Source organism: Empidonax traillii, unplaced genomic scaffold (genome assembly GCF_003031625.1).
Source record: "Empidonax traillii isolate 1590-97213 ecotype Southwest subspecies unplaced genomic scaffold, ASM303162v1 scaffold1087:size276498, whole genome shotgun sequence".
Taxonomy (NCBI): Eukaryota; Metazoa; Chordata; class Aves; order Passeriformes; family Tyrannidae; genus Empidonax; species Empidonax traillii.
The window spans coordinates 220,015-233,584 of NW_020956280.1; the positions used below are offsets into that span (position 1 = coordinate 220,015).

The following is a 13,570-nucleotide window of genomic DNA, read 5'->3' on the forward strand; positions in this document are numbered from 1 at the left end:
CCATGCAAACATATCAGCTAATTCCAACCAAAAGGGTGGGATTTAGTGCTGGCAGGTTTCTGCTCGTGGTGCTTTCATGGTTGTTATTTTCCAGTTACTTATCTGTGCACAGTTACTTTCTGTTACATCAGTGGCAGACTGTCAGTATACTCTGAAATTTGTAGTTTTCCACAGTACACACACACACAGGATTTGCTTTTTCTTTTGATAGTGGGAGAAAGGTGATGAGTGGACTAGAATGAGAAAATAAAAGCCCAGTTCTGCTCTGTTGGTAGAAATATAGGTAACTTTATAAAATTCACTGTTACTCTGAATTTATATGTGCTTATGAGAAAAACTTCAATGGTAACATTCTTTTCAACCAGACTTGAGCATTCTAGACTGTAAATCCCACCAGAAATTGTGGGATATCTGCTCCGAAATGGAAAACAGAACTGAAGTTAAAATACTAAAACACTCATACTTGGCTTCTCTAGGGATCAAATTAGTCAAAAGGCAGTTGCTAAAAATACTGGTTTTCGTAGCTTTAGTTTGTATCAGTTCCTCTGCCTGTGTAAGTCCTGCTTGTGCTTCTGAAAATATGATGTTAAATAAGAAGCCAACAAAATCCAAAGGTGGGCATCCTAGCAAATTTAATTTCAATACCTTAGCTCTGGTTTTGTTTGTTGTCCCAGAACCTCCTCTCTGCAGAAGTCCAGCAGCCTGAGCAGTCTGAGGAAAGAGCCATCTGAAGTGGTAGGTTTGGCCTCCTCCTTCCTCCCATCCCCTCAGGAATAGGAGTGCCATCCCTGTTGTGGCAGTGACCCCGTGGGTGGATGCTCTGTTGCCACCTCCTGGGACATGCTGAGTCAGAGCAGGGCTCCCCATGTGTTGGCAGTGGTCACATACATGTGACATCTCCCAGAAGAGAATAAATCCCACTGCCCCTTCCTGCTTGAATAACTGGGGAAGGCCATGCCATTGATGCATTATAAAATCCACTCTGGGCTGATTATATGTTTTAGGTGTCAGGAACAAAAACACTGAGCCAGTGTGTGTCTGGTGATGGCTTCAGTTTGGGTTTCTCTGGAAGGGACCAAAAGCAGCAAACCTCCAGCAATGCCATCGAATCAGGGTGATTCATGTGCTCTTTAGTGACAGCCTGAACTCCTGGAGAAGCTCCTGAATTCCCTGGCACCTCCTGTGTCTGACAGCACGGGAGGGGTGTTGACAGGACTGAAAATGGAACCAGGATTTTATGATGAGAGCTGGAGTTGGAGGGCTGGAGGTTTTTGTGGTTCTCTGCTTGGACAGCCAAGGAGTTGAGGCTGGGGATGTTTCTACCCTGTCTGATTCCTGCTTTGGGTCCTCTCAGCCTTAACATTCTGCATGTCCCTAATGATGTGCACAGCTAATCCTTCACAAAGCAAACCACAGCAGCCCCCGTGTCAGCTCAGTGACCTCAAAGGAAGCAAGGATTAATCTGTGTGGAATACAGCTCCCAAGAGATCTATCTGGGGGGAAAAAGCATGCAGGGAAGGGTATTTCAGTTCACAATTTACCTCATAATGAATTGAATGCTGGCTGTAAACCATGGCTTTTTAAATGTCTGTCTTCATCTTTTCCAAACAGGACAGAGAGCCTGCCCAGAAGCCAGCAGAGGTAACGATGTGTGTGTCTGTACGTGGAGGAACAGGGGCAGGGAGTGGGTGCTGAAAGGCTCCGTGGTGGGAAATGGCCACACACAATTCCAGTGGGGGAATATCCTGCAGCTAGGATAGTGTGGAGTCTGCTGGGTGCCATCATCACCTCAGTGTCAGTGCTTGATGTCTCACACTTGTCTCCTCACACAGGATTATCTTCCAGTCTGCTTGAGCTTAAGGTTGCCCTCCAAGCTAATGTTTCCCCCACAAACTCCACCACTAGATAATTAGCAAAGCTAACCATTAAGTATTTTACTGGCTCTGTAATTACCTTTGGTCAGTGTATCTTTAAAACCCTTTGGATTTCCCAATTGTTTCTCTGAGTAGGAAACTGTGTTTCTGAAAAGGTTGTGATTGCAGAACAGTTACCCCTTACGGCCACAGACCTGAGCAGAGATGACAGACCTTGTGGGGTGAATGCTGCATTGATTCAGCAAAAGCCAAAGGGTTATATTTGGATTGTGACTGGATTTTTTTCTTTTTAAAGCAACTGAAACAGCCAGCAAAACTAAACTACTGCTCTAAATTGGTTGCCTGGAGTGTCTGCTATTCTCCTGGCATTTATTCTCCATGCTTGATGCACCATTTCCATTAATTGAGCAATTGCAGAGCAGTGATAGAAAGAGCTCTGACACTTGGCAGAGAACTGATACACCACGGGGGTCTTGCCTCTCTGCCTCCCACTGCCCCTGCAGCTCCCAGTGAGGGAGACAGGATTCCTGGAGAGCTGGAAAAGCTCAAAGCCTTCCAAGACTGTGTTTTTACCTTTTCCTTACCTTTGAGCCAACCTTGCAGAAAGTGAGGAGCACCCTAAAGAAGACAGGTTACCCTTAGCTGGTAGTGATAGTAGTCCTGGGTCCTGAACACGTGGCATGGTTAAAAAAGGAAAATTCATGGGTTGAGATAATAATAATAATTGAAACAAAGTAAAATAGTATAATAATAACAGTAATAAAAGGGAGAGAAAGAGAGAGAGAAAACCCAGAAAAAGAGAAATGATGCACAATGCTGTTGTTCATCTCCTGAGCTGTGATGGGCTTCCCATCCAAGTAACTCCCCCAGTTTATAGACTGGGCATGGTATTCCATGGCATGGAATGTCCCTTGGGTCAGCTTGGCCATGGATATCCCTTTGGCCATGCTCCCTCACAGCTTCTGGTGCACTTCCTCACTGGCAGAGCCTGGAAAACTGAAAATCCCTTGACCCAGGGTAACCCCTGCCCAGCAACAACCCAAACATCCTCGTGTTACCAACACTGTTCTCATCCTCAATCCAAAACTACTAGGGAAAAATGAGCCCTATCCCAGCTGAAACCAGCACAACACATTCAAATGAAGATCTTGTTTATGTTTTTCTTTGGGAGTTTTACATTTTTTCCTCATAGTGACACCTGAGAGGGACTTCCCAGGTCTTCTGTCAGCAGTCGCTGACAGTCCCTCTCAAAAGGCCTTTTGCAATTCCCTTACATTAAATCTTCCTTTCCCTGATTTTAAGCAGGTTAAACCTCCTGTGGAAGGTCACAGTTTTGCGACCCTGCCCCCCAAGTCTCCCTCTCACGGTGGCACGGCCGACGAGGACAGTTTTGGTACCCGCAAGGCCAGGTCGTCCTTCGGCCGAGGCTTTTTCAAGATCAAGAACAACAAGAGGACTGCAAGTGCCCCCAATCTGGGTAGGTATCGTGCACTGCACTGATGTGGTGAATTGTTTGATCTGCTTCAACCTCTGCTGTGATGTCCCCCCTGGGATCTTGCAGGGGGTTGCTGCTGTTTTGAAAACCTGCCTGTCTGGCAGTAGTTCACACACGGGATTTGTGGGCTTTTTTCTCCCCCAGCTCCATCCTCAGTTCATCTTTCATAGGATATTTCAGATGTGCAGAAATGGAGCAGCAGCAGCACTCAGTCTTCCCCTTTATTCTTTTTGCACTTAAGCAGCCTTGCAAAAGGGAGGGTGACAACAGGAACAGGACTGGCAAGTCATTCAAGCTCAGGTTGATTTTTCAGCTGTAATGGAGGGGGGGATTGTTTTGATGTTGTCATTTGGTGACATTTGCATATGACAAAGAAATAAACAAAATGTTCTGCTTAACGCAGAAGTTGTTGTTGTCATCACCTGAAATGCTGCTTACATTTACTGCTGCAGTGAGAGCATCCATGAGTCTCTGCATCAGACCTACTGCCAGGCACCTCAAGTTTCAGTTCCCCTCTTGCCCCAGGTTTAGGGATTTAGCTCTCTCCTTCAGAAGAAGGGGAGTAGCTTCTGCTTTGTTGAGCAGAAGGGTCTCCTGTTCTTCCTTACCCCAAGACAATTTTAGACGTTTGTTCAAGGCAAATAACACCCCCACACACTGATCATACATTGCCCGTGTGACACAGCCTGGGAACTCGCTAGCTCCCAGTCTGTTCTGAGGGTTAGGCTCTTTGCTTTGGTCTGTTTATGTGTGCTGTTGTGGGATCACCTGTGTGTCCTGGAATCAACGTGTCTGACAAAGCGGAGCGCTCGTGGCTGCCGTAAAGGATTGGGAGACTGGTCGTGTAAATCAGGGCCCTGTGAGTTTGAGTAAGTGATTCGTGTTACCCAGGTTTCAGTGCTTCCATCGGCTGCTCCCCAGATATTTGCCACTGCACAGGAGTCACGCTCAGCCCTGAGTGTGACCCCCTGCACCGAAGTGACTGTGCAGGGCTCTACTCCATGTCCTTGCTGTGGAGGGGATTGGCAGTGGATGGGTGTGAATTCAGCATTCGTGTGGCTCCTGTGTCTCATGTACCTCCCTGCCTTTGTCTTGTATGTTGTTGACCTGTTCTGAACTGTGTTTTCCCTTGTCCCTCTGCGTGTTCCCTCCTGTTGTGTGTCCTTGTTTGGATCTCTGAAGATCGCAGTCGAAGTGCAAGTGCACCTACCCTAGGTACAGTAATCCTGCATGTCTTGCCTCTGCCAGCCCCGGGCTGTGGCTGCTGCTGACGGCTGGTTACGGCCACACCATCCTCAAATTCGCCCTGGGCACCACAGCTCTGCACCCAAACTCTGCCCACCGCTAAAAGGAGTTTTCACGTAACATCTGCCCTCTGCTAAAAGTCAGCTGTGCCATCTCTCAGTGGCTGCTACTAATGAGAGAGATTGCGGGTTCATCTGCCGTGACTTTGAGCCCAGAGTTACCCCCAGAGCCAGGGAACACTGAGATTTGGGGGGGTTACATGCCAGAGGCACCTTGGTGCTCCCGTCTGTCCTGGATCCACTGAAGAGTTTAAAGAATGGTGAGGTAAGGGATGTGGGAATGGCCTGAAGCAGGGGAGGTTTGTGTTGGATCTCAGGAGAAGGTTCTTCCCCCAGAGGGTGGTTGGCACTGGACAGGCTGCCCAGGGCAGTGGGCACAGCCCCAAGGCTGCCAGAGCTCCAGGAGGGTTTGGATATCACCCTCAGGCACAGGGTGGGATTGTTGGGGCTGATCTTTGCAGGGCTAAGAGCTGGACTCAGTGATCCCTGTGGGTCCCTTCCAGCTCAGCATATTCTGTCATTCTGGGATATTTCCCAGGCGTTCATTTAGGGGAGTGCCAGTGGGAAGGGTGAGTGATTCCTCTTCTGATATGTAGCTGTATCTGTTATAGAATAAAAAGTGAGAAATAATTGAAGGAGCCATTCACAGAGTAAATAAATACCAGTGTTGTGCTGTGAGCCTTCCCTGGGTGGTTCTGGGTGGTGGGACCTGCAGGCCCTGCCTCAGCAGAGCTGTGTTGGGCTGGTGGTGCAGCCACCCAGGGTGTCCCTCACTGACAAAGGGACCAGGTGATCTGAGCCCTCTCAGTGTCCCACATGTGGCCCCTCAAGTGTCAGCTGTTCCAAGGGGTAGTGTCAGTGCATCAGAGGGAGCAGGAACGAGGAGCAAACATTGCAATACCCGCAAATCTCTGCTACTAATGCACCCCACCCTGTCCTGGTATTCTCTCTCTAGAATGCTGTTTAAATGTGTTTTTTTCCTAAACTAGCACCCCATCTTACACAAGTAAAGCAAAAACCACGAATGCCACAGCCTGGTTCTGTGTTAGTGCTGTCTCCCACTGGCAGGATCCTTTTGTGTTCCACAGTGGTCAAACCAAAGTGCCTGGAAAGAACCTTTTATCTGACCTTGTTGCTTCCCTGCAAGGTTTGACATCCGAAGCATCGGTAGAAAATGGGACTTGTTCAAATGTATTCTGGCTGACTCATCCAAACTTTGCCCAGCAGAAGGACACGCTGGCAGAGCTGAATGTTTTTGCTGGTCATGGCATGCTGTGACCCTACTTGGGAGCACCTGTGCCAGCAATACATGCTCTGCCTTGATTCACTGTTTGCTTCCCTCCTGGAAGTCTGAGAGTCCATTTCAAAAACCAGTGATGGCCATTTAATGGTCACTTAATTACACAGCCACGTTAAAAGGTGGTAGAAGTGATTAAAGGCCTGACTGTCAGCCTGCTGCAGACTGCCTTGCCACGGCTGCTTCATCTGAACAAGCTCCTGCTGTCACTGTTCCCCAGCAAGTCACTGCCATAAACTCCTCGTGGTAGTTTTATTCAGCTGTCTGGCACTTGCTGGCACACCTCTGCTTATGTAGCCTAATAGATATTGCAATTCTCTTAGTTTTCTTTTTAAATGCTCTTAAAATTGTTTTGTTTTTTTTTTTCTCTGTTAAGTTTAGCTTTTGTGACGACTTCCCCCTTTGGGGGACAGGAGCCCTCAGGTTTGTTGTCGTAGAAAGCAGCTACAAATCAAAGGTTGAATGGTTTTATAGGGGTGATGTCGTGTAGGGTCTCTAATCCTTTGTGTGCCTCTCAGGAGATCTGGTTCAGACAGAGCCTGAACTCCCTGGTGTTCCCCTGCAGAGGAACAAATTAGTCCACAGTTTGCAGAAGTGAGGGTAAAAGGGGCCTTTTCTGCCAGAGCAGGAGTTTTATTGCTGGAATTTCTTAGCCATGGGAATGAAATACTGCAGGTTATTGGGAAAGATGTCTGCAGGGAAATGATTTGGTTTTCTGTGCTGTGGAGAATCCTGGTTTGGTTCCCTGCCATGGCACTGAATTGTTTCTGGGCATCCATGTGCCTGTGAAAGGACTGTAGGAAAATTCCCTGAGGAAGAGTAAAGTTGGGATTTAATTGGCTGATTGATTAGGGAGGTGTTTTCTGCCCACCTGGTGCAGGGCATTACCCTGGAATGTTACCAGCCAGGCCCATGAAGGAGGAACATACTGTTTCTCCTGGATTTTCCCATCCCTCTTTGCCCCATTTTCTTAACATGGTGGCTCTCAATAATTTTAGCAGGAGTCATTCCCAAGTTCAGGAGTGTGTCTGCACAGTCCTGCACAAGTGGGTCTTGACAGAGATGTTGTTTTCCAACAGCTGAGACGGAGAAGGGATCTGCAGATCACTTGGATCTGGCTGGCTTGCCCCCCCGCCCGAAGGAAGCAGATGGTCTGCAGATGACACCACCTTCTCCAGATTCCAGGAAAAAGGCCAGGGGGATCAAGAAGTTATTTGGAAAGTAAGTAAAAGCTGAGAGATGACCATTCTCCAGAGCTGGGGTTTGCTGGGGACACATCTTCCCTTCAGTGTGGTCGCTATCCCGAGTGCGGGAGCCTGCGTGGCGTTTGAGAGGAGTAACAGCAAGTTGGGGGCAGGTTGGAAGGAGAGCTACGAGCCCTGTAGGAGGCCTTACCTACTTTGATTGCAGTTGCCTTGTCCTCAGCCAAATGTGAAGGCGCTTTCCTCCCTTAAACCAGGCTCAGGAGGAGTCAGTCCACCACCTTCAACCCCGACGACATGTCCGAGACCGAGTTCAAGCGAGGAGGGACGAGAGCGACGGCGGGGCCACGGCTGGGCTGGTCCCGAGACCTGGGGCAGTCCCACAAGTAAGACAAATGCTGCCGAGTGGGGCTTGACTTCCTGGCCCCAAGGAGAAGCTCAGTGCCAAAATGAAGCGTTCCCTCTCCTTGGAGAGATGGTCTTTGCGGGGTTGAGGTTGGGTGGGTGGTGGGGTCGTGCTGCTGAGCTGCAGGAGGGCAGCTGTTTTGTTCTGATTGCATTTTCCAGTTTACACAAAGAAGGAGGAGCATCTGCTGCACACAGGTTGATCAGCCCCTTTGCCTTTCACTGTTACAGAATTGTTTGTCTGTTTGCATTGAAGCAGGATGTGAGCCCTCACGGAGCAGTGACAGATACCCCTCCAGTACCTTTCCTGCTGCAATTCCAGGGATTAAAGGCTAAAGTGAAGCATTATGGTCTCTCTTTGGGGTTTTAGCCATGCTAGGCAGCAGAGATGGTTGGTTTGGGTAGTATTTATTGTGACAGTAGCAGCAGATAGCAGCAGTGGTGCTGATGATTCTGAAGGAGACATGTTCTTCCTCACAAGCCCACCACGATGCATGTTCCCCTCCAGAGATTGTCCCAGCTCCCACAAAATATGAATTAGGCTTAGACTTTGGCTTTTTTGGAGATTGGAGGCACAGGATTTATCAGTGTTTTTTTTGCTGAATCTTCCCCAGTGAGCTGGACATGCCATTCGCAAAGTGGACGAAGGAGCAGGTTTGCAACTGGCTCCAGGACCAAGGGCTTGGCTCCTACATAAATAATGGCAGGCAGTGGATACTGTCTGGGCAAACACTCCTGCAGGCTTCTCAGCAGGATCTGGAAAAGGTGAGGAATACTGGAAGCACTCCTTTCAGGTAAAGGCACAAAAAAATTGCTGTTTCTCTGCGTGTAAATCAGGTGCACCCGGTAAAAAATGTAAACAAGGTGAGTTCTCAAAATACTGTCACCTGCAGTGATGCCAAATCCATTTCTTTTTAGCTGAAGTTTTGTAGAAATTTAATGCTCTGGCGTGAAGCTAATAATTACAAATATGTGATTTAGCTTCATGAGGCATGGATGGATCAATTGACTATGCCACTTTCTAAAAACAGGCATGTGAGGGTGCCTCATTATCATATGGGTTTGTAGCCCTGATTCATGGCACAGTTGTTTTAAAAGGGTGTAAAAAGTTTATATTTTGGTCTGATTTGAATTTCTGCCCATTTTATACAAAGAGAATGAGGATTTGTTACAGGTTGATCAGGTGATGTCTCTGATTGTTACAGAATCCTTTGTCTTTTTTCTAAAATGAGAAACACAAAAAAAGGTTGATTCATTTTATACTTTTAATCCACCGTATTCACTGCAGTTTGAATTTTCAGCTCTTAAAAAATCACTCTCCTCACCAAATAGTAAGCCTGTTTACTCAGTTGGGTAGTTACACCACAAATGGACTAAGGAAAGCGTGATATGTGATAGTGTATCAGAGGAAACATTAACCAGCAAGCACTGGGGAAAGTGTGTAGGGATCAAAGGGATCCTGGAATGTTTGCACTTGCAGCTAAACTGGGAAAGGTGTTACGCCTTTGGAGGCATTCATGAATTTCAGTAGGGCCTGGCACCTTCACGTGCTCTTAAGTAAATAATTCCTTTAACCTTCCCTGCCCAAATGGGAAGGGAGGGAGTAATCCCAGCAGGTATTTTTCTGAATGCTAACGTGGGTTATATTGTGGGATTTTTCTTAAGCTTGTATCTGAATATTGTGCCTGACATTTTCATACAGTTTGGAATCCATCACTTCCTGAAATTAATCTACAATTAATTAACCCACCACACCACCAGGCCTTTCCCTAGTGCTGAACATGTGCTGAAATGATGCTGATATTCAGCAAACAGAAAACACACCTGCCAGGCCCCCAGCAAGTGCTGTGTACAGTGTGGCTCTCTGGAACCCTCTGGAATTCGGCAGAAGGAGAAATAGCACAGCACTGTCTCTAGATTTGCTGCTTTCCTTCCCTTCCCAGGAGCTGGGGATAAAGCACCCGCTGCATCGGAAGAAGCTCCAGCTTGCTCTGCAGGCTCTGGGATCCGAAGAGGAGAACAACCATGGCAAACTGGATTACCACTGGGTTACCAGTAAGAGTTTACTCCATGCTGAAGCAGGATCTTCAGATGGGGGTTCCTAATCGTGGCTAATTTGGGCTCAGAGGGGGAGAACACCTGAGTGGTGTGGGTGACTCGGCTCCCACACTGACAGTGTGTGTCTGTGCCCCAGGGTGGCTCGATGACATCGGCCTGCCCCAGTACAAGACCCAGTTCGACGAGGGCAAGGTGGATGGCAGAATGCTCCACTACATGACTGTGGTGAGTAAATGGCTGCTTTTTTTCCCCTGACATCCTCTCCATGTTCTCAGTTTGTCCCCACTGAAGAGCAGGTGAATGGTGCATTAATCGGGGTTTCCAGTTTTCTGGGAGGAGGCTGAGTGAGGTCAGTGTGTCAGAGGACATTCCAAAATTCCCTGTTTGTCCATGTGCTTCACTGCAGTGTTTAAAGGATCCCCTGAAACTGCAGTGGGAGTCCTGTGTTAAGCTAATAGATACTACTGCTCATCTGCAGGTATCTCCTGTGTTCTTTCCAGTTTAGAGATACTATCTTCACACGATCTTCAGGTGCAGGAGGAAACTTTCTGAGCAAAAACTCAGACTTACACATGAGAAATGGGCAATATTGCTCCTAACAGTTGTGCTCAGGCAGGGTTTGCACACAAAAGTGTGCAGGCGCTGTGGTTACTGTTCATATTGTTAATTAATAGAAGTAGGTGAGCAAGCATTTGATCCGCTTACTTATTCAAGTGGATGCTTAGGTGAAGAAAACCCAAGCAAAAGGTCCTTCCTTTGAAGGAAATTGCAGTTTGAAGAGCCAACTTGTTTGAAAACAGGCTACGCTCAATAGCTTTTGCATTTCAAAGTCAGATTCAGCTCCCCACTCAGACCATCTCAGTCAAATGTTAACTTTCTCACTGCTTTAATGGTGGGGTTTGGTGTTTATTCCCTTTAGCTTTTTGAGTTCAGACATTAATATAAAAGGAGGAGGCAGGCTGTTTCTTCTGCATCTTAACTCTTGGCAATGTGATGCCAGCAGGCTCCACTGAGCTTGGTCTTGTGTTGGAAGACTTTACTGCCAGTGGTAAATGGGTGAGGATTGACTGCAGATAAGATACAGCATGGGCTGCATAATGTAAGGGAATTTGTATTATTCAACAGTCTTTTTTGTACTGAAAAAGGAGAAAAAGTCATAGGTGGACAGAGCAGGCATATGTAGCAGGAGCTTTGTGTTTTGAATGGATATTCTTCCTGTCACTGCCCATTAATTGGGGATATTTTTAGACAGAGTTTAACCATCAAATTATGACAACAGATTCACTGTAAACAGCCACCTAAATATGCAAAGTAGGAAACTAATACTTTCAGTTACCTTGCCTCCAAATTAATAACCATGACTGGGAAGCTGTCCTGGCTCTAATCCAGTCCCTGAGGATGTGTCATCTCCCCCTGTCCCCTCCTTGTTGCCCCAGGTGTCCCTGTGCCCTGTGTGAAGAGCACCACCCAGGAGCTCATACAGTGCAGCACAGGGAGCTTTTGTTTTGGTTCAGATGGTTTGCTGCTAATCACCTGTCTCACACATTAAAATGTTACCCCAGTGTGTCAGATGTGCCATTTTCAGCCAGCCTCCTCCAGTCAGATGCTGGCTCCATGAATAAGCACATTTATGTTTATTAACTCCCCCTTCCTCTTCGACAGGATGACCTGCTGTCCTTGAAGGTTGTCAGTGTCCTCCACCACCTCAGCATCAAAAGAGCCATCCAGGTGTTGAGAATAAACAACTTTGAGCCCAACTGCCTGCGCAGGAGGCCATCGGATGAGGTGCTGCTTTACCCTGGAACTGCAGAGGGGAATCCTTCAGGATTTTATCCCTGATGTTTCTGGCTGTTCCTGCTCTGCTTTCTCCTCCTTGTCTCCTCCTCCCTATTTCAATCTGTTTCATTTTCAGTTGCCTTTTTCTCATGTTGCCTTTCCAGCCTCGTGCTCTGACATCACTTTCTTTCCTCCACCTGCCCTGACCCCAGACTCGTGTCCCCCTTGCCAAGTCTCCCTCTTCTCTTCCAAGCCAACAGCTGGGCTGTTCTGGCCCAGTGTCTGATGGGCTGTCTGGAACATAAATCATCTGGAGCTCAGTGCACTTACTGCCATCAGTCTTGTGTAACTCCTTGGAAAATTGATGGCAGTGTCAAAATTTTCTGTGTAAGAGGAGCTTGGCCCTGTTAGCAGATGGAGAGACTGCTACCAGATTGTTTTGGAAGCAGCAAAATACTGGATAGGGCAATGGATGATGAAACAGCCCAGACTGTTGGATTTAGATGCACAGTGTGTATCTGCCAGAGCAGCACAGCAGCTCGTGGGACAGGTTACTGAAGTTTAAAACATCCCCATCCCCACCGTGGTGTTGCTGCAAGGTGCCAATCCAAAAAGAGATTTTTTTTTATTTTCCTGGCAGTGCAAAGTGGGATTGCATTCCTGAAGGGAACGGTTCAGGAGAGATTTGGGCTGGGACAGCCGAGCTGGGATGTCTCTCCTTACCTGCCCCCTCCTCCTGTTCACAGAGCAACGTCACCCCCTCCGAGGTGACCCAGTGGACCAACCACCGAGTGATGGAGTGGCTGCGCTCCGTGGACCTGGCAGAGTATGCACCCAACCTGCGGGGCAGTGGTGTGCACGGGGGACTCATGGTGAGCTGCTGGGATGGCTTCTTCCTTCTTATTTCAAAACAGTATGTGGCTGAGAATCACTTAAACCAAAGTTCTGGCTGCACACATCTCATCTTCTTGTTCCGCTTCAGAAGCAGCAATCGGCATTTCTTACTCTGTGGTTTGCAGGATGTGAATGTCTGTGGCAGAATTAGTGTGGTTTGGTAATCTGTACTCCCCTCACAATTTAATCCTGGTATAGCACTCTCCACCTCCTGTCCTCTGGTCCTGCACACTGGTGGTAAAGAGCCACTGTCTGCCTTCCCACACCTGGGTATGGTTTTCTTTTGGGATGGAAGCTTGTTAGTTCTGTAAAATTTGAAATGTCAGTGTCAAACCGGGATGGTTTTTAATTACCATCACAGACTCCAGACTTATACTTGCAGAATTTTGTTGTGGTGATTCAGAGTTATATCCCTGCTCCAAACATTTTGTCTGTCTGTTTTCCATGATTCCTCTGGCTACCTTTTCCAGGGTTAAAGAGGATGGCAGGCAAAATTCTGTGGCAGCTTCACACATTACTTCAGTTAAGGGTGAATTTCTCTGTTCCTTTCTTCTAGTTTGTTTGTATTTGTGAAGGAAAGCCCAGCATTTTGGGAATCCTTTCACTAGTTAACTCTCTTTTCTCCCTCTTCATTGTACCCTTCCTCTAAAATACAAACAAAAACTCCCAGAGTAGGGAGCGACCAAGTTGATGTCCTTGGGATTTCATCAGACAGTTGCTGGCTTCAGCTGGATTCTGTGGTTTGATCCATAGGTTTTGGAGCCTCGTTTCAACGTGGAAACCATGGCACAGCTGCTGAACATCCCCCCGAACAAGACGCTGCTGAGGCGGCACTTGGCGACTCATTTCAACCTCCTCATCGGGCAGGAGGCCCAGCAGCAGAAACGAGAGGCCATGGAGGCCCCAGACTACGTCCTCTTGACAGCAACTGCCAAAGTCAAGGTTGGTCTCTTGTTCTGGGCCGTGGGTGAGGTTCCAGGCTCTCCGGTGTGCTGGTTTTGGAGGGCACTTCGGGGAGCTCTGAGAAAAGGGGCTGGTTCCCAAGGAAAGAAAGGCGAGGGCAGGACCTGCCACGTTTGGGTTTGACACTTGTGTCTGCAGCACAATTCAGCCTCTCCTGTGCACAGACGAGAGGCAGCACTCGTGTTGTCCTTCTGTCTGTCCTGTAAGATGTTTGGGAGGCAGATTGACTCCTGTTGTTTATAGGCTCATGGTCTGGTGTAGTGGAATTTTGACCTCATTTTAGATCCTTTAAATGGTGTTTT

The 13,570-nt window shown here is 47.7% G+C and overlaps 1 protein-coding gene across 8 annotated transcripts in view; it reads left to right on the forward strand.

The window, feature by feature from the left end:
• Window positions 1-13,570, forward strand: part of PPFIBP1 (PPFIA binding protein 1) — an 83,722-nt gene that overhangs the window by 68,106 nt on the left and 2,046 nt on the right. For 3 of the 8 annotated variants that reach the window (XM_027904768.1, XM_027904770.1, XM_027904771.1), the window contains 12 exons: window positions 675-735; window positions 1,612-1,641; window positions 3,177-3,351; window positions 4,552-4,584; window positions 7,050-7,191; window positions 7,430-7,558; window positions 8,192-8,342; window positions 9,521-9,632; window positions 9,772-9,860; window positions 11,298-11,420; window positions 12,158-12,283; window positions 13,059-13,247. In XM_027904768.1, the coding sequence (XP_027760569.1) occupies window positions 675-735; window positions 1,612-1,641; window positions 3,177-3,351; window positions 4,552-4,584; window positions 7,050-7,191; window positions 7,430-7,558; window positions 8,192-8,342; window positions 9,521-9,632; window positions 9,772-9,860; window positions 11,298-11,420; window positions 12,158-12,283; window positions 13,059-13,247 (1,360 nt within the window). The remainder of the gene's footprint in view (window positions 1-674; window positions 736-1,611; window positions 1,642-3,176; window positions 3,352-4,551; window positions 4,585-7,049; window positions 7,192-7,429; window positions 7,559-8,191; window positions 8,343-9,520; window positions 9,633-9,771; window positions 9,861-11,297; window positions 11,421-12,157; window positions 12,284-13,058; window positions 13,248-13,570) is intronic. The other 5 variants (XM_027904773.1, XM_027904776.1, XM_027904772.1 and 2 more) reach the window with 2 other exon arrangements.